General features: G+C 46.3%; 1 protein-coding gene across 4 annotated transcripts in view; it reads left to right on the forward strand.

Moving 5' to 3' along the window:
• The window catches only part of BGN (biglycan), a 132,035-nt gene that overhangs the window by 47,551 nt on the left and 63,161 nt on the right, over nt 1–21,323 (forward strand). The window contains exon 1 of one of the 4 annotated variants that reach the window (XM_063936320.1): nt 8,767–8,871. The exons of 2 other annotated variants lie outside the window; for them this stretch is intronic. Coding sequence is in view for 1 of the 2 variants with exons in the window: in XM_063936318.1 (XP_063792388.1) it covers nt 12,404–12,420 (17 nt within the window). In the remaining variant the exon portion in view is untranslated. Of the gene's footprint in view, nt 1–8,766; nt 8,872–12,312; nt 12,421–21,323 lie in introns of those variants that run through there. One more of the 4 variants, XM_063936318.1, reaches the window with a different exon arrangement.

Below are 21,323 nucleotides of genomic sequence, written 5' to 3' on the forward strand. Positions count from 1 at the left end.
TGCCTAGACTCCTCTCACCTGCTTACCCTCCTCTCACCTGCCACCACTCCTCCACCCATGACTCCTCTCACCTGCCTACACTCCTCTCACCTGACTACACTCCTCTCACCTGCCTACCCTCCTCCACCCATGACTCCTCTCACCTGCCTACACTCATCTCACCTGCCTACCCTCCTCTTCCATGTCTACACTCCTCTCACCTTCCTACACTCCTCTCATCTGCCTACCCTCCTCTCACCTGCCTACACTTCTCTCACCTGCCACCACTCCTCTCACCTGCCTACCTTCATCTCTCCTGCCTACCCTCCTCTTACCTGCCTACCCTCCTCTCTCTCCTGCCTACCCTCCTCTTACCTGCCTACCCTCCTCTCTCTCCTGCCTACCCTCCTCTCACCTGCCTACCCTCCTCTCTCCTGCCTACCCTCCTCTCTCCTGCCTACACTCCTCTCACCTGCCTACCCTCCTCTCACCTGCCTACACTCCTCTCACCTGCCACCACTCCTCTCACCTGCCTACCCTCCTCTCACCTGCCTACCCTCCTCTCATCTGACTACACTCCTCTCACCTGCCTACCCTCTTCTCATCTGCCTACCCTCCTCTCTCCTGCCTACCCTCCTCTCACCTGCCTACCCTCCTCTCACCTGCTTACCCTCCTCTCTCCTGCCTAGACTCCTCTCACCTGCTTACCCTCCTCTCACCTGCCTACACTCCTCCACCCATGACTCCTCTCACCTGCCTACACTCCTCTCACCTGACTACACTCCTCTCACCTGCCTACCCTCCTCCACCCATGACTCCTCTCACCTGCCTACACTCCTCTCACCTGCCTACCCTCCTCTTCCATGTCTACACTCCTCTCACCTTCCTACACTCCTCTCATCTGCCTACCCTCCTCTCACCTGCCTACACTTCTCTCACCTGCCACCACTCCTCTCACCTGCCTACCTTCATCTCTCCTGCCTACCCTCCTCTTACCTGCCTACCCTCCTCTCTCTCCTGCCTACCCTCCTCTCACCTGCCTACCCTCCTCTCTCCTGCCTACCCTCCTCTCTCCTGCCTACCCTCCTCTCACCTGCTTACTCTCCTCTCCTGCCTACACTCCTCTCACCTGCCTACCCTCCTCTCACCTGCCTACCCTCCTCTCACCTGCTTACCCTCCTCTCTCCTGCCTAGACTCCTCTCACCTGCCTACCCTCCTCTCACCTGCCTACCCTCCTCTCACCTGCCTACACTCCTCCACCCATGACTCCTCTCACCTGCCTACACTCCTCTCACCTGCCTACTCTCCTCCACCTATGACTCCTCTCACCTGCCTACACTCCTCTCACCTGCCTACATTCTTATCACCTGCCTACCCTCCTCTCACCTGCCACCACTCCTCTTACCTACCTACCCTCTTCTCACCTGCCTACACTCCTCTCACCTGCCTACCCTCCTCTCACCTGCCACCACTCCTCTCACCTACCTACCCTCCTCTCACCTGCCTACCCTTCTCTCACCTGCCACCACTCCTCTCACCTACCTACCCTCCTCTCACCTACCTACCCTCCTCTCTTCTGCCTACCCTCCTCTCAAATGTTGTGATACTAAACCTAGATAGTTACGACATGTGTAGTTGAGTTATTGGCCCCTGGAATGTGCCTACAGTTCTTTATACAGATAAGACATCTGCAGTTGAGTTATTGGCCCCTGGAATGTGCCTACAGTTCTTTATACAGATACGACATCTGCAGTTGAGTTATTGGCCCCTGGTATGTGCCTACAGTACTTTATACAGATACGACATCTGCAGTTGAGTTATTGGCACCTGGAATGTGCCTACAGTACTTTATACAGATACGACATCTGCAGTTGAGTTATTGGCCCCTGGAATGTGCCTACAGTTCTTTATACAGATACGACATCTGCAGTTGAGTTATTGGCCCCTGGAATGTGCCTACAGTACTTTATACAGATACGACATCTGCAGTTGTTTTATTGGCCCCTGGAATGTGCCTACAGTACTTTATACAGATACGACATCTGCAGTTGTTTTATTGGCCCCTGGAATGTGCCTACAGTACTTTATACAGATACGACATCTGCAGTTGTTTTATTGGCCCCTGGAATGTGCCTACAGTACTTTATACAGATACGACATCTGCAGTTGAGTTATTGGCCCCTGGAATGTGCCTACAGTACTTTATACAGATACGACATCTGCAGTTGAGTTATTGGCCCCTGGAATGTGCCTACAGTACTTTATACAGATACAACATCTGCAGTTGAGTTATTGGCCCCTGGAATGTGCCTACAGTACTTTATAGAGATACGACATCTGCAGTTGAGTTATTGGCCCCTGAAATGTGTCTACAGTACTTTATACAGATACGACATCTGCAGGTGAATATTATTGGCCCCTGGAATGTGCCTACAGTACTTTATACAGATACGACATCTGCAGGTGAGTATTATTGGCCCCTGGAATGTGCCTACAGTACTTTATACAGATACGACATCTGCAGTTGAGTTATTGGTCCCTGGAATGTGCCTACAGTAGTTTTTACAGATATACGACATCTGCAGTTGAGTTATTGGCCCCTGGAATGTGCCTACAGTACTTTATACAGATACGACATCTGCAGGTGAGTATTATTGGCCCCTGGAATGTGCCTACAGTACTTTATACAGATACGACATCTGCAGTTGAGTTATTGGCCCCTGGAATGTGCCTACAGTACTTTATACAGATACGACATCTGCAGGTGAGTATTATTGGCCCCTGGAATGTGCCTACAGTACTTTATACAGATACGACATCTGCAGGTGAGTATTATTGGCCCCTGGAATGTGCCTACAGTACTTTATACAGATACGACATCTGCAATTGAGTTATTGGTCCCTGGAATGTGCCTACAGTAGTTTTTACAGATATACGACATCTGCAGTTGAGTTATTGGCCCCTGGAATGTGCCTACAGTACTTTATACAGATACGACATCTGCAGTTTAGTTATTGGCCCCTGGAATGTGCCTACAGTACTTTATACAGATACGACATCTGCAGGTGAGTATTATTGGTCCCTGGAATGTGCCTACAGTACTTTATACAGATACGACATCTGCAGTTGAGTTATTGGCCCCTGGAATGTGCCTACAATACTTTATACAGATACGACATCTGTAGTTGTGTTATTCGCCCCTGGAATGTGCCTACAGTACTTTATACAGATACGACATCTGCAGGTGAGTATTATTGGTCCCTGGAATGTGCCTACAGTACTTTATACAGATACGACATCTGCAGTTGAGTTATTGGCCCCTGGAATGTGCCTACAGTACTTTATACAGATACGACATCTGCAGTTGTGTTATTGGCCCCTGGAATGTGCCTACAGTACTTTATACAGTACCTGCTTATGTTGTGCTTGAAACATTTAAAAAATTGATGTGCACAATAATGTCAGTACTGGAGTTGCCTCTGTTGAAAGAGTATTCCAAACACCCACTACTCCTCGTTGTCCAGCCTGAACTGCAGCGCCTCGTTCTGCACCTCATACCTCCACTGCCACTAGGACCAGAAACAGTTCTAAAAGCACCACACTGAGCGTCAGCCAGCTGATACCCAATCTATACACCATGTTCCTGCAAACCCTGTGCCACATTCTGTAGCAGTAAACAGGTCAGCTCTGGAATTGTTCCTCCCTCCACAATAAATATCACATCTCTCACTGCCAGAAATTCACAGATGCCTCCTATTAAACTGTGCAACTCCTGCTACTGTAAGCGTTATATCCGCCGCTCCATGTCACTTTCACAGCGCAGCAATGACATAGCCACCATTGGGTCTTCTCTGGTGCTGATGGCACTTCAAAGTCTTCAGTCAAATGATGAAAAAATGCCACCGTCTTATCACAAATACATATCCCTGCGTGGCAATGACTTGTGTATTGGAAATCATTCAAGTAGTGGAAAACAACCTTATAACCTGGCTAGGCAATCTACTCTCAACAGAACCTGGATGTTTCAAATAACCTACAAGAAATATCGCAACCCTTTGCAAGAGATCTATCTATGATGAAAGAAAGACCATGAAAATAAGAGGGTGGATAACAGGGGTGGATTTAGGAGTCAAGGCAGCCCTAGGCAGAATATTACCAGGCACCTGATCCCCACATGGGATTCTGACGAAGCTTCGCACCATCCAGCTCCCTGTTTTTTAGGCTTTCTGTGGGCTAGGAACCTCCTATTCAAGGCTCCTGGATTGCAGACTATCCCTGATGTGAACCTAACCTTCTGGGCTACTGGATTGCACATATGAATGCTCCCAAGCAGTGTCGGACTGGGGCATGAAGGACCCACCAGGGGAATACAATGATAGGGGCCCATATTTTGGGGTGTGGTCAGTCTCCAGAGGGGGTGTGGCCAGCTGCCACAGAGGCTTGGCTAACCAGTAGAGAGTGCATGGTCTGGGCCCCTTGATAAATAGATACAGTAAATGCTGATAGTGCATGCATGATAATGTACCACATTAATAACAGCCATGCACTATAGAAAATACACCATAGTAATGTGCAGTATAAGGTAACATTTATAATGTATAATTCAAGTGCACAGTCTGAAACCTGATCCCTAGAGTAGGAGGTGGGGGGCCCAGGCAGTGGGGCCCAACGGTGGTTTCTCCTGTACCCCTGTGGGCCAGTCCAACCCTGCTCCCAAGACTCTCCCCGATACAAACCTAATCTTCCAGGTTCCTGGACTGCACTTGCGCCCACTCCTGAGGCTCCCCCTGATGCATCATGGGAGATGTATGTGTTTGTTCTGTGTCCACTCCAAATAGCAGCATCTGAATTGGGGCACTGGAAAGCTCTGATGCAGAGGACTGCCGTGCTGCCCCCAGCTAGTGGTGCCCCTAGGCACGTGCCTCACTGGTGTATAGGGAGCAATCTAAACGCTGTAACCTATATCTATTTAAGCAATGAACACTCAATGCCCACAAAGATGGTATACGCTACCCTCCATACACAAGGATCAATGGCATCATTAACAAGCCCTTTCTGGCTACTAAAAGGCAGTGGATCAATCTGAATGCACTTGGCTTCTTTTATTGGCCTAATAAAAAAATAAAAAAATAATAGATTTCCTAGAAAGGGATAGGATCACTTTCTTGTTATCCAATTAAAAACTTTGCAACCCCACGCCACTGCCGAGTACGTAGCCTTCCTCTAAGGGAAGACTAAATGCATCATCATCATGCCAACATGCCAGCCACCCATTGCTTCCAAAGTGGTTTCAATGTGCTTAAATAAGCAGCAGGTGTTTTTATAAATATTCACGCATGTGCATTCTCTAAAAAAAAAAAAAAATCATGCACCTACATAAACACCAGCATTGCATGTGATTTCCTGCGTCTCGGGATCCGGCCCTTAGTGATTTAAAGAAGTTGATAAATAAGTGTAATCAAGTGTTTTCAGCTATAAAGCAGTAGAGAAAATGAATAACAATATTTGCAAATAATTAATTATAAATTGGGCAGTATAAAAGTGTCCCCGGCGCTCTCATACTTGCAGAAAACAAAGAATAAAATAAAAATAGATCACATATCTTCTGTCACTAACATATATTTAAGTTAGTTGAACATCGATACGACAGTTCTTGAAGACAGTAACTGTCTGTTTTTATAACAGAAGACGATGGTAATTTCAGCCAGTATTTGCACTGCATGCAAAGGAAAATAAAATAAATGTAATTGCACCCCTTGCATTGCAACATGGGGGTCATTCTGAGTTGATCGCTCGCTGACGTTTTTTCGCAGCACAGCAAACACTTTACTACTGCGCATGCATATGCACCGCAATGCGCAGGCGCGTCGTACGGGTACAAAGCGGATCGTTGCTGGGTGATGGATTTAACGAAGAATCCATTTGCACAGCTGATCGCAAGGAGATTGACAGGAAGAGGGTGTTTGTGGGTGGCAACTGACCGTTTTCAGGGAGTGTTTGGCAAAACGCAGGCGTGTCCAAGCGTTTGCAGGGCGGGTGTCTGACGTCAAATCCGGGACCAAAAAGACTGAAGTGATCGCAGTGGCTGAGTAAGTCCAGATTTACTCAGAAACTGCAACAAACTTTTCTCGTCCCGCTCGGCTGCACAAGCGTTCGCACACTTGCAAAGCGAAAATACACTCCCCTGGGGGCGGCGACTATGCGTTTGCACGGCTGCAAAAGGTAGCTAGCGACCGATCAACTCGGAATGAGGGCCATGGTTTGTTCCAGATGCAAAGATAATTTGCTCCCATAATGCACTTACATGGTAATGCAAAGCCAAGTTTCCCACTGGTTCAATTAGCATAAAACTTGAGGCTGCCATGTTGTTACTTCTATAATTGTAATGCATACTTACCTACTTTTGTACTTAAGGAGAAGCCCAAAGGGGAGTTGTAGCTGACTGGAGGAGGGGGTGGGGCCTGGGGATATACATCACTAGGCCCCACCCCTACTCTCGACCCACAATTTGCAGCATCCCCAGAGTGGGGGCGTGGCCTAGTGATGTATAGCTAATATGACGTGAGAAACTTGTCATATTGGCCCCGCCCCCTCCCATTTACGAAACACTACATTATCCTCCCCATAGTGCCCAGTTTGCTAGGAAGTGGACGGGATGTGGGAGGTCCACCTACTCTCCCGGAGTCAGGAGGACTGTCCGCAATTCTAGAGTCTCCCGCACCTTCCGGGAGAGTAGGTATGTTGTAAAGAGCAACTATATAAGTACTGTAAATGTTAATACAGGTTGAGTATCCCATATCCAAATATTCCGAAATACGGAATATTCCGAAATACGGACTTTTTTGAGTGAGAGTGAGATAGTGAAACCTTTGTTTTTTGATGGCTCAATGTACACAAACTTTGTTTAATACACAAAGTTGTAAAAAATATTGTATTAAATGACCTTCAGGTTGTGTGTATAAGGTGTATATGAAACATAAATGAATTGTGTGAATGTAGACACATTTTGTTTAATGCACAAAGTTATTAAAAATATTGGCTAAAATGACCTTCAGGCTGTGTGTATAAGGTGTATATGCAGGGCTTAAAGTGGTCCTGGAGAGGTGGGGGAACTCACCTCCCCCACGACCCCGCGCGCCTTCGCAGAAAGGGGTGTGACCTTACAAGGAAGGGGCGTGGCCACACAAAAGTTGCAGTAAGCGCAGGAGGTGAGTACCCGGGTGGCATGGGGGTTGCCTGGGGTGCACTGTGAGTCACAGTGCACCCCAGGCAACCCCCATGCCACCCGGGTACTCACCTCCTGCGCTTTTTTCCAACTGCAACTTTTGTGTGACCACACCCCTTCCTTATAAGGCCACACCCCTTTCTGACACACAAAACATTATAAACATTAAAGTCTTCACAGTCAGTGGCAGGTGCACTCATACCTTTTTCAGAGGCACTGCCCTAATAGACTGAAGCTGCAGGACACGGACCCCATCCCCGATTAGCAGCAGCTAGGTGGTCACCTCTGATAAGCAGCAGCAGACAGCAGCATCAGTCTTGTCACAAATCCCGCTGGCCGCCGCCTCCTTCACACCTGACGGCAGTGATGTGTAACGTCACACAGCAGAGGACGCGCCGCCACGCTGGAAAACTGTGCCATGCAATACATTAGTAATCCCACGCCTTGGCTGTCCCTGGCAGGAGAGGGGTAGAGGTGGGACTCCGTGGGAGATGCGGTGTGAGTAGCGGCTGGGGGAGGAGATGCGGTGTGACTGAGTGGCGGCTGGGGGGGGGGGGGGAGATGTGATGTGAGTGGACCTGGCAGGGCTGCTATTGGAAAAAGCGAAGCCGCACTTTGATTGTGCGCCACTCACGGCTCCCAGACCGCCAGCTAATGAGAAGCTGACATTTGGCAGCTTCTCATTGGCTGGCGGTCCGCGAGCCGTGATTGGCTCATACCCGATTTTAAAAATGCCGCCCCTTCTTTTGATTGGTGCTGCAGCCGGTCCGCGAGCCAGGATTGGCTTGTGGCCGCTGCCACCTTTACAATGCAGTGGGGACCTGATGCTGTGGCCGGACGGAGGCGGAACTGGTTCCGCCTGCAATTAGAGGTGACGGAACGCAGTTCCGCCCTGTTCCGGCCCACTTTAACCACTGTGTATATGGAACATAAATGCATTCTGTGCTTAGACTTGGGTCCCATCACCATGATATCTCATTATGGTAGGCAATTATTCCAAAATACGGAAAAATCCGATATCCAAAATACCTCTGGTCCCAAGCATTTTGGATAAGGGATACTCAACCTGTAATAGTAATAATAACAGCGGCTGCATTAATACATAACCAATAGTCCATTTGCAGTACAGCCCATTCCTGTATACAAAGACTAAGATCTCCAGGATTAGCTGCTGTGAAGTGAGACAGCAGAAGGCCCCTTAGCAGAAATGTGCCGACACACTGCGCAGTGCCAAGAATATAATACAGATGACATTTTTGGGGCTTGGCTTGTGAATTGAGATAAACCCTGTTGTGGGAATTTTGCAATAAGCAAAGCAGAAATAAAACAGAAACCATATGTGCAGGAGCCTCGCAGATAACCGCCCACGAGACCAAAGATTCAGCAGAACCACTGGAGATAACAGTCTCATAGAAATCCAGTAGATCTATCTTTGGCATTGTAGCCAGAAGTTTGCTCAGGTAGTTGCTGAAATCAGTAATCAGGATTATGGACAAGTGGCCGGATGACTATGTCGCAGCGGGATATCAGAGGATCCCAAAAAATTCAGCATACATATATGTTTAATAGGGGATCTAGTTATCATTCCGGCGTTGAATGCTGACACCGGGATCCCGACATGGATCAGCATGTCAGCGCCAGAATACTGACTGTCGTCATCCTGAACGTAAGTATGCCGGGGCTCCTCAGGGATAGGCCGTGGGGATGGAAGGTTAGGTTTAGGCTGCATGGGGACGGTTAGGGTTAGGCTGCGCGGCGGGGTGGTGGTGGTGGTGGTGGGGGGGGGGGGGGGTTGTTAAGGTTAGGCACCACCAGGGAGTGTTGGGATAAGGCTTCAGGGGTGGGAGAGTTAGGCTTAAGCCACAGGTTGGGGGGGGGGGGGGGGGGAGTAGGTTTAGGCGTCACCAGGGAGGGTTAGGGTCAGATTGGAGGGGGGGCAGTTGGCTAGGGCAAGACTGAGGGAAGGGAGGGTTAGGGGGTAAGGCAGGGGAGGCTTAGTCTTCTTTACCTTTCAGGGGTCAGCAATGGCGCGTCTGGATGCCACTGTCATTATACCGCCGGCATCCCAAGTGCCGGGATCCCGATAGCCGATACCATCCTGTTTAATAAATAGACCAACAGAGATAGATAGATAGATAGATAGATAGATAGATAGATAGATAGATAGATAGATAGATAGATAGATTGATTGATCCAGGGCTGCCATCAAAAATTGTGGGGCCCGGGGATTAACAAAATATTCTGCTGCACTGCTCCACCCCTGTGTGATGTCATACATTGTGACGTTACATATAGGTGGAGTGTTGCGGACCTACAGGAACGGTTTACAGAGAGCTGATGCGCAGATAAGGCTTGTTTTAAGAAGTCCTCCATGCGCATCAGCCTGCTGTTGATTCACAGACCGATGCCGCTCTACAGGTATTGGTGGTAGGAGCCAGGGGTGGGCCCCCCTCTCTGTAAGGGCCCGGGACACCAGTCCCCACAGTCCCCCCCTGATGGCTGCCCTGGATAGATAGATAGATAGATAGATAGATAGATAGATAGATAGACAGACAGACAGACAGGCAGGCAGGCAGGAAGACAGACAGATAGACAGACAGACACTGTAGATAGAATTACATACAGTATGTATCAAATGAACAACATAATTGCATAGAAACATAAAAGCAATATTAGAATGAACAGGTAATGTAACAAATACACCAAGCAGCAATATGTAATAAAACAAACATGTAGAATCCTTATACTTTGATATAAAGTCACGAAGCTGTTGTGAAACGCGTTACACTGGGTAAGTGCTCCGTGTGGTGTAACCAGGAGACCACCTTCTGCGTCTCAGGTGTGGGCGGCCAACAGATTACAAGCTGCAGACTGGACATCAGTGATACTTATCCTGGAACTAGCTGTTATCCTATCACTGGGGGTATGGCTACATTAACATTGTAGGATCCTCACAAGGTGAACTTTCCCCTATAGCCCACTTACAGTTCCGGATGTCACCATACTCATAGGAGCGCTAACCTTTCAGCCCAACAAGATTTCATTGTTTATAGATTTTATTGCAGCATAATAATGATGTTTATTTCATTTACATGTTATCAGGGCCGGATCAAGCCTTGGGGGTGCCTGGGGCACTTAAAACAGGGGGAATCCGATGGAAGGTGGGGATGTAGATTAAATTGTGCATAACTCCCAACATGTCCCATTCCAGGAAGGACAAACTGCTCTCTACCTGGACTTCCCACTTAATATACTGTATGATTGGTTTCACCTGTGTTGAACGATTTAATTGATAAGAAAGGTGTTTCAACACTTGTTTGCAATCATAAAATAAGAAGGAAGTCCAGGTAGAGAGCATGTTGTCCCTCCTGGAATGGGTCATGGTGGGATGTATGGATTGTGTATATTAAATTTAAACCAATGGTATATATTAGTTTTAACTAATAGTTTAATAATGGCTGGGTACTGTTTATAGATCTACCTAATTGAAAGAATTATTTTATAAACTTTTCTTGTAGTGGAACAAAGACAACTTAACCTTAAAATACACATAGAAAAATAAAATAATTTATCTTGTCACATGCAAGAATAGCAGCAGCCTCTGTACTAATTACACCCTGGGACAGGACTCAGGAGGACTCTGAGTGTGTCTCTATCTCTAGACCCAAATGGTTTAGTTGCATAATAGTTTACACAGGACTCAGACACCCAGGAGGGGAGGAGTAGAAGCTGGGATCCCTGTGTCACTTACAGCTCTCTCCACACTCCTATCTCTCCTCTGGCCAGAAAGTTCTGTCGGTAGCTCATGAAACCTGATATTCCTGTGTCTCTGCCTGCACTGCATACTGTTCTGCTCGCATTCTGGCTGCTAGTTCTGGTGCTGTTTAAGAGGGAAAGCTAGTGATATCAGTGTGCTCTGGCCGGGTGGGGCCCCCTGACAAAGGGAGTCCTGGGGTACAGTATGCCCTGCATCCACTCCTTAATCTGGCTATGCATGTTAGTGCTTGTTTTATTTATTACAGCAACTGCTCATTCTGTTATCATAGGTCATTAAATATATACTTTGTTTTTCAAAAGCAATTTACTTATTATTTCTTTATTTTAGGTTTAAAAGGTATTGAAAACAGTCAGGAGGCAGTGATACAGTTAGATAATATATAACGAAAGGTGATATGCACAAAATAGAGGATAACAATGTAAGAACAAAGTACAGCCACGTATATTGACTGCCAATGTACAGTAATTAAAAGCACAACAAATTATACAATAAAAGATGGAAGTAGTATACATGTCAGAACATACAATGACATGAATCATATCATGCCGGAAACCTCCCTCCTCTTGGCCAAGGGTTCAGATTATGACCACAATATCAATAGTATATGATGCGATTACTAGTGCTGTCGCCACATCATGTAGTGTAAGGGACAGAACAGAGCTGCTGCACATGCCCAGTGGTATCAGCTCCTTCTCCTGTGTGTGGATCTGAGTCCTAAATCAGTGCATTGTACCAGAGAGTAGCTACCAGGAAGAAGAGACAGGAGCCTTTTTGTGAGGTGGGAGAATGTGTGCTTAGAAAGTGCAGTACTGGTTCTATTATGTTTGTGCATTTATTGTGGTATGTTTAATCTTTTCCTGACCACTTATCTTATTTATATTATTTAAATATGTTTGATACAGCCTATACTATAGACCAGGGGTAGCCAACCCTGGTCCTCAAGAACTATCAACAGTTCATGTTTTCCAGCTCACCTAACAGGAGCACAGGTGTAGTCATTACTCACTGACACATTTTAAAAGATCCACAGGTGGAGGTAATTACGTTACTTGCGATTCTGTGAGGAGACCTGCAGTGGTGCACGCAGGGGGGGTTTCCGAGTACCTGGAAACCCCCCCTGAAGAGCTGAATTTTCTATTTTAAGACGGAGACAGCAGTGTATCCGTCTCAATAAAAAGCTGGGATCACGGAGTGCTGCAGAGCCGCGGGCACTAATCTCCCCTGCTGGAGCTTGCAGACTGCCTGAGCATGCAGCGTGGGTATTTAGACCCGACCTCCCCCCACCGGAGTGTGCAGCCGTGGATACCAAGAGCCACCCCCCCGCATGAGCTTGCAACTGTGGGCAGCAGGGATCACGTTTATCTGAAGCTTCCTCCATCCTTCTCCGGAGCTTACAGCCGCAGACAGTGGGAGTCAGTAAATGTCAGAGGAGTTGGGGTGAGTGAAAGCATAACACCCTTCCCCTTTACACCCACGTGTGTGCCTCTCCAGCCACTAACCTCACCGCATGTCACTGGTACAGTATATGTTTTTGTATATGAATATATATACTTAAGAGTATACAGTATATATTCATATACAAATACATATATATATATATATATATACATACAGTATATTATACTATATATATATATATATATATACTGTATTTATGTATGTGTATATATATATATATATATGTGTGTGTGTATGTGTGTATATATATATATATATATGTGTACCCCGCTTCTGTGGTGGAGAGTGCAGTGTTACATGCACCCCACCCTGTGAGTGGTAAGTGCATAGCTGTGCCCCGCTTCTGGTGCGGTGAGTGCTGTGGTTTTTACTCTGTGTGTATATGAAGGGGTTAATCTATGGTTAGCTCTTATTAACCGTGGCCACTAGCTTTCTCATGCACCCCTGTGTGGACTTTATTATCCTGAACCTGTCTCAGCTGTTTTTTAGCAATCATCTTTGAGCCAGTGCAATAGGTGACTAGTGTGCCTTTAAAAGCCATAAAGTCTGTGGCAGGTACACATTACATCTAGCAGGCAGATGATGCAGCAGTGTGGTAGTCAGGTTTTAAGACTCTGTGATAGTGTAGGACCTGTATGAAGGTGGGGTACCTTGAATCGGTATACAGGCTTCCGTGCATTGGCCAATCCACCAACTAAACCCCCATCATTTATTTATTGAATTGTTGAGGATAAGTGAGTTTACTTTGGTGAGTGCTGGGTTCTCTGTTTGTATTTATTAGAGCGATGTGGTCATGGGCTACATGCACCCCGCCCTGTGAGTGGTAAGTACAGCTGTGTACCCCGCTTCTGTGGTGGAGAGTGCAGTGTTACATGCACCCCACCCTGTGAGTGGTAAGTGCATAGCTGTGCCCCGCTTCTGGTGCGGTGAGTGCTGTGGTTTTTACTCTGTGTGTGTGTATATATATATATAAATATATATATATATATGCTGGATATCCGGGTAGACCCTGTGTTTGGTCTTATGTTCTGATGGAATTACTACATACTGCCTCCTGAGGAAGGCCCTCTGTGGGCCGAAAGCGCTTGAGGACATATCAAGGAATACCATTCGAGTGTATTGTGTAACGTATAAATAAATTCACCTTTTTGCATCTTTATGAATTCTGGAGAGTGCCTCTACTGTCTGTTCTATATATATATATATATATGATATAAATAAATAAATATATATATATATATATATAATCAATCCATGGAAGCAGCCCGGCACTCCGTGGTCCCCGTAGGGGTATTTGCTCCGGTGCCCTCCTAAGGGTATGGCAGCCCCAATATGCAAGATGGAGAGAGACGGCGGCACTCAGAGACTTTCACTTCCAAGTTAATCAAAGCAAAAAGTGCATTTATTCGTCAACGTTTCGGGGGACGAACCCCCTTCCTCAGGACACTGCAAACTAGTGATTATGCAAAGAACAACAACTTAAATACCCTACCTGTACCGTGTATCTGTGTCTGCCTCCACGTCCCCGCCGTCCTGTGCACGGAACCCGCACTTCCGGCAGCGTGTGGCATGCGAAATCCGGAAGTTGCGTCATCCCGCTGCACCGACCCCTCAGTGACGTGGCTGCAGACAGGAGAGAAAACGGTAACCATGGAGATGCGGCGCAGCATCGTAATGCTGCGTAGCCTCATAGTAAATGTGAGCCTTACAAAAATACAAAAATACAATACAAACTACCAACGTGTGAGAGCATAACAATAATGACAAAGCAAAACAGCACAAGTATACTGCATTACAGTGAATCGTGAAATCGTGGTGCAGTACTCATAAAAACAGTGACAATAAATGCTTTATAGGTAAATGCACAAGTTAACTTCTGAGATCAGCCCAGTGTGGTCAATAATAAACCATACTCAATCCTGTCACACCAGAGAAAATCAATAAAAAGTGAAAAAATAAATAAAATAAATATATATAAATAAAAAGACTGGAGTATAGTGAATCATAGAACAATTCATTTAGGCATCATACAATGTATAATGAGTATGATACATACGTAGCCCTGTTTACGGTATACCTATATCACAGTAACATATCACACTAGAGCCCTACTGTGTGGCCAAATAGTGTTTAGGGCTTATTAAAGTTTACCGGTATTATTGGGCAAACTGGACAAACTGAAAACCAACTGAAAAAACAGGCATGGAATGACTGGATGGCCATATATGCCAACCTCACCTAAAGAAAGCATTGTAAATTCAGTTGTTCATTAAGACCTCTAGGGTGGATGGTGTCTAATTTAAAAATCCAGCGAGCCTCAAGTTGTAACAATTGAGTCGCTCTGTCTCCACCGCGGACAGAGGACGGGATGTGGTCCACTATCTTGTATCTGATGGCTGCCAAACTGTGTCGCATCTGAACAAAATGGCGTGCGACCGGTTGGTCGCTTTTACCGGTGTTGAGGGCAGCCCTAATGGCCGACCTGTGAAGGGCCATTCGTTCCTTAAAGAGGCATTGTGTCTTGCCTACGTAATATAGGCTACAAGGACAGACCAATACGTATATTACATATGAGGAACTACAAGTCAATGGCCATCGGATGTTAATTTTTTTCCCGGTATGGGGATGTGGAATGGAGTCACCCGTGAGCATGTAGCTACATGTGGTGCAGCCCAAACATTTAAAACAGCCAGGTTTTCGGCTCAAAAAATGTTTGGCTGTCGTGGCTGTTTTAAAGCCCGTGATGTCATTTTTAACCACTAAATCCTTGATGTTAGCGCTACGTGTATAACATGGCATGATTCTGGAATGTTTCAGGGCTGATAAGCCCGGATCAGAGCTGATAATGGGCCACATCTGTTTAATCCTCTTGTTGGTCCTGGAGCTGTTGGTATTAAATTCGTTAACCCAGGTAACTTTGTCATTGGTTGTTCTGGGGTTGTCACCCCTCAACGCCTCACTCCTACTAAGGGCCATGACCTTCCTGCGTGCCTGCTTCAGTATATCAGTGGGGTAACCCCTCTGGCGGAATTTCTCCGACATCAGATCTAGCTGCTGTTCAAGGTCCTCAGGTTCGCTAGTAATTCTGCGGACCCTGAGAAACTGAGAAAACGGCAGGCCTCTGACCAAAGGTCTGGGGTGAAAGCTGTCATAACGGAGCAGGGAATTCCGATCGGTAGGCTTACTATACAATGACGTGCGGATCGTGCCATCATGGAGTGTAATTTTGATATCTAAAAAGCAAATTTCTTTGGCATGTGACGTGAGGGTGAACTTGACCGGGCTGGTAGACCCATTATGTTCCTCAATTAAAGTGCAAAGTATCTGGGGATCATGTGTCCAAAACACAAGCAAATCATCTATATACCGAAAATATACTGAAATATGTTCGGCAATAGAAGTCTGTTCAAAAAATAAACGGCGTTCTACCTCCCACATGTAGGCATTGGCCAGTGACGGAGCCACTGCCGACCCCATTGCACACCCTCTTTTCTGAATGAAGAACCGGCCATTAAACAAAAAATAATTATGTGTTAGTGTGTATTCCAGTAGTGTGATAAATAAGTCAATGTCAGGCCCGGTGTACAATGGATTATTAGTGATGAGGTGTCTCACTGCCGCTAAACCTGCTGTGTGCGGGATGCATGTGTATAGGCTTGTTACGTCTAGCGTATTTAATGTGGTGTCAAGGTGGACCGGCCCAAACTCAACCAGCTTCCTCAAAAGCATGTTAGAATCCTTGAGGTGGGTAAAAGTGGCCTGGATGCAAGGTTGCAAATATACATCCAGGAAAATGGCTAATGCCTCACACAATGAGCCCCTGGCGGAGATGATGGGCCGGCCAGGGGGATGTTGGGCATTTTTATGTAATTTGGGGATAGCGTAAAATATGGGGGTGACAGGAAACCTACAGCAAAGCTTGTTGTATATTTCTTGTGAAATAAGCCCTTCAGACAAAGCTAAACTTAAAATATCGTCCAGCTCAGATTTAAACTCATGGGTAGGGTCAGCAGACAGTACGCTATATGTGTCACTGTCAGCCAGCAGACGATCACATTCTGCAATATAAAAGTCCGTGTCCATGACGACGATCCCACCGCCTTTATCTGCTCCCCTAACAATTATGTCCTGCCTCCCCTGGAGAGATTTAAGGGCCAGTTGTTCTTCTCGTGTGAGATTTTTGTTAATCCGGGGGGCTGGAACATCCTGTAAGCCATCCATCATCCGTGAGAAGGTTTTGATGGACGCATTGGTGGAAACTGGATCAAATTTAGAAGCAGTACCTAGTTTCCTAATCTGGGGATGTAAACTGGGTTTAACTGGATGCATGGGTGATTTATCGAAATGTTCACGGAGCTTGAGGGATCTGTTAAATTTAAAAGTCTCTACCTTCCACCTAAACTTGTCGGGAGACTTTGTGGGGACGTATGCGAGTCCTTTGGCTAAGACAGATGTTTCCGCCGGGGAGAGGGGTACCGAGGAAAGGTTGAAGATGGCATCCGAGTCTATCGTGGGGGGCGGCCGCCCCTTTTGCCGCCTCGACTGCCCGCCCCTGCGGGTGGGCGTTTTCTTCTGCCGGAGGCCACTGCCCTGGTGATTGCCCCTAAAGGGGCCCCCTGTGGAGGGGGGGGTCTGTTCAGCAGTGAGTGCGTCATCAGTTTCGCTAGCTGAAGTGCTACGTTGTGAATGATGAACACGTTGTCTCCGGAAGCCTCTACCTCTGTGTGACCCAGAGGGAGCTGTGGAATTAGTTAACCAAGTGTAGACCCGATGTTGCTCGTAGTCGGATTGCACCTTCTTCAATTTATCCTTCTTGAACTTGATAAGCTCAGTGCGGTACAGTTCAACCTGAGTCTTTAGTTTGTCTAGCCAATTAGTGGTTTTGTCTCCAGTGAGGGTATTCAGATGTTGTTCCTCAAATGCCTTTAGTTTGTCACGTGTGCAGGTGACCTCTCTGGTGGACTCCTCGATCACCAACAGCATCAAGTCCATAGCACATTTGTTTAAAACTGCAATCCACCTTTTGCAGAAGGTGGGATTGTGACGTCCGATGGTGGGGGAGTTTTGTACTCGAAACCCCCTGGGTATCTGCTTGTTTCTAAAATAATCGGACAGCGTGCGGCCATGGAACATGAAATCTATTTCCCGTTTCTTTAATTTGTAGAATTCACGGTATAGTTCCTCATTGGAGGTGCCTATACTCTCGTCAAACGCTGATTCCTTAATTAGAATGTGATCCGCCTCTATGTCTGAAAAACTTAATGTGTCATATGTGTCACATTGGAGGATGTATGACATAGCGTCTCCTGTATCCGTATCGACAGCCGACATGATGCCGACTGTATCCAATGTGGCAGGCTGGTGATCTCAGTGTAACTGTGCCAGAACACACAGTGGTGCATTAAAGTGACAGTGCAAAAAGTGCAAATGCTTACTGTGCAAAAATCGCAAAAAAGTGCCAAAATCCCCAGTGCAAGGAGAAAGCTGTAATCCTGTGTGACTTAAACTTGGTAAAAATCATACGGGTGCCTTGGCTGTAATGGAGCCACTGGTGCAAGCCTGGGATCCACTATATGCAATCCATGGAAGCAGCCCGGCACTCCGTGGTCCCCGTAGGGGTATTTGCTCCGGTGCCCTCCTAAGGGTATGGCAGCCCCAATATGCAAGATGGAGAGAGACGGCGGCACTCAGAGACTTTCACTTCCAAGTTAATCAAAGCAAAAAGTGCATTTATTCGTCACATGCATCCCGCACACAGCAGGTTTAGCGGCAGTGAGACACCTCATCACTAATAATCCATTGTACACCGGGCCTGACATTGACTTATTTATCACACTACTGGAATACACACTAACACATAATTATTTTTTGTTTAATGGCCGGTTCTTCATTCAGAAAAGAGGGTGTGCAATGGGGTCGGCAGTGGCTCCGTCACTGGCCAATGCCTACATGTGGGAGGTAGAACGCCGTTTATTTTTTGAACAGACTTCTATTGCCGAACATATTTCAGTATATTTTCGGTATATAGATGATTTGCTTGTGTTTTGGACACATGATCCCCAGATACTTTGCACTTTAATTGAGGAACATAATGGGTCTACCAGCCCGGTCAAGTTCACCCTCACGTCACATGCCAAAGAAATTTGCTTTTTAGATATCAAAATTACACTCCATGATGGCACGATCCGCACGTCATTGTATAGTAAGCCTACCGATCGGAATTCCCTGCTCCGTTATGACAGCTTTCACCCCAGACCTTTGGTCAGAGGCCTGCCGTTTTCTCAGTTTCTCAGGGTCCGCAGAATTACTAGCGAACCTGAGGACCTTGAACAGCAGCTAGATCTGATGTCGGAGAAATTCCGCCAGAGGGGTTACCCCACTGATATACTGAAGCAGGCACGCAGGAAGGTCATGGCCCTTAGTAGGAGTGAGGCGTTGAGGGGTGACAACCCCAGAACAACCAATGACAAAGTTACCTGGGTTAACGAATTTAATACCAACAGCTCCAGGACCAACAAGAGGATTAAACAGATGTGGCCCATTATCAGCTCTGATCCGGGCTTATCAGCCCTGAAACATTCCAGAATCATGCCATGTTATACACGTAGCGCTAACATCAAGGATTTAGTGGTTAAAAATGACATCACGGGCTTTAAAACAGCCACGACAGCCAAACATTTTTTGAGCCGAAAACCTGGCTGTTTTAAATGTTTGGGCTGCACCACATGTAGCTACATGCTCACGGGTGACTCCATTCCACATCCCCATACCGGGAAAAAAATTAACATCCGATGGCCATTGACTTGTAGTTCCTCATATGTAATATACGTATTGGTCTGTCCTTGTAGCCTATATTACGTAGGCAAGACACAATGCCTCTTTAAGGAACGAATGGCCCTTCACAGGTCGGCCATTAGGGCTGCCCTCAACACCGGTAAAAGCGACCAACCGGTCGCACGCCATTTTGTTCAGATGCGACACAGTTTGGCAGCCATCAGATACAAGATAGTGGACCACATCCCGTCCTCTGTCCGCGGTGGAGACAGAGCGACTCAATTGTTACAACTTGAGGCTCGCTGGATTTTTAAATTAGACACCATCCACCCTAGAGGTCTTAATGAACAACTGAATTTACAATGCTTTCTTTAGGTGAGGTTGGCATATATGGCCATCCAGTCATTCCATGCCTGTTTTTTCAGTTGGTTTTCAGTTTGTCCAGTTTGCCCAATAATACCGGTAAACTTTAATAAGCCCTAAACACTATTTGGCCACACAGTAGGGCTCTAGTGTGATATGTTACTGTGATATAGGTATACCGTAAACAGGGCTACGTATGTATCATACTCATTATACATTGTATGATGCCTAAATGAATTGTTCTATGATTCACTATACTCCAGTCTTTTTATTTATATATATTTATTTTATTTATTTTTTCACTTTTTATTGATTTTCTCTGGTGTGACAGGATTGAGTATGGTTTATTATTGACCACACTGGGCTGATCTCAGAAGTTAACTTGTGCATTTACCTATAAAGCATTTATTGTCACTGTTTTTATGAGTACTGCACCACGATTTCACGATTCACTGTAATGCAGTATACTTGTGCTGTTTTGCTTTGTCATTATTGTTATGCTCTCACACGTTGGTAGTTTGTATTGTATTTTTGTATTTTTGTAAGGCTCACATTTACTATGAGGCTACGCAGCATTACGATGCTGCGCCGCATCTCCATGGTTACCGTTTTCTCTCCTGTCTGCAGCCACGTCACTGAGGGGTCGGTGCAGCGGGATGACGCAACTTCCGGATTTCGCATGCCACACGCTGCCGGAAGTGCGGGTTCCGTGCACAGGACGGCGGGGACGTGGAGGCAGACACAGATACACGGTACAGGTAGGGTATTTAAGTTGTTGTTCTTTGCATAATCACTAGTTTGCAGTGTCCTGAGGAAGGGGGTTCGTCCCCCGAAACGTTGACGAATAAATGCACTTTTTGCTTTGATTAACTTGGAAGTGAAAGTCTCTGAGTGCCGCCGTCTCTCTCCATCTTATATATATATATATATATATATATATATACACACACACACACACACACACACACACACACACACACACACACACACACACACACACACACAGTACACATACATGGACATATACATACACACCCACCCACGGAAACCCCCCTCACTAAATCCTGCGTTTGCCTCTGACCTGGAAAACGTTAAGTGTTGGTAGCTCTCGAGGATCAGGGTTGGCTACCCCTGTTATAGACCATCTATAGTGTTAAATATTAATACTGTATTCCATGTTCCGCGGAGTGGGAGGTTGTGGATTGTATTTGGAAACCCCCCTTTAGAAATCCTGCATTTTCCACTGTACTGTAGTCAGCATTTGCAATTTGACGAAATAAAAACCAATTGATTCAATTAGTTTTTGGATGTGTAGTTGAGCAGTGTTGTCTAGACTATAATGCCCAATTTTTGGTAGAAGCGGGGAACCCCTTTTTCCACATCAGGCAATGTGGCTTGTCATTCTAAACGGGTGTGGTATGAAAGGTCGACCACACTTAGGTTGACAGTGTCTAGGTCGACCACTATTGGTCGACAGTAACTAGGTCGTCAGTGATTCTAGGTCGACAGGGTTTCTAGGTCGACATGTTATAGGTCAACAGGTCAAAAGGTTGACATGAGGTTTTTTTTTTTGTGTGTGTTGTTTTCTCCGTACAGCAACTGGGAACCCCAATTAGGGCACCGTGTCCCCTCGCATGGTTTGCTACGCTCGCCATGCTTCGGGCAAGGTGCCTCGCTTCGCTACTGCTGAACTCAGCACAGATTACCGTTCCAATCGTAGTCCACGTGGATCGTTAAGTATGAAA

This window comes from Pseudophryne corroboree, chromosome 8 (assembly GCF_028390025.1).
Source record: "Pseudophryne corroboree isolate aPseCor3 chromosome 8, aPseCor3.hap2, whole genome shotgun sequence".
NCBI lineage: Eukaryota > Metazoa > Chordata > Amphibia > Anura > Myobatrachidae > Pseudophryne > Pseudophryne corroboree.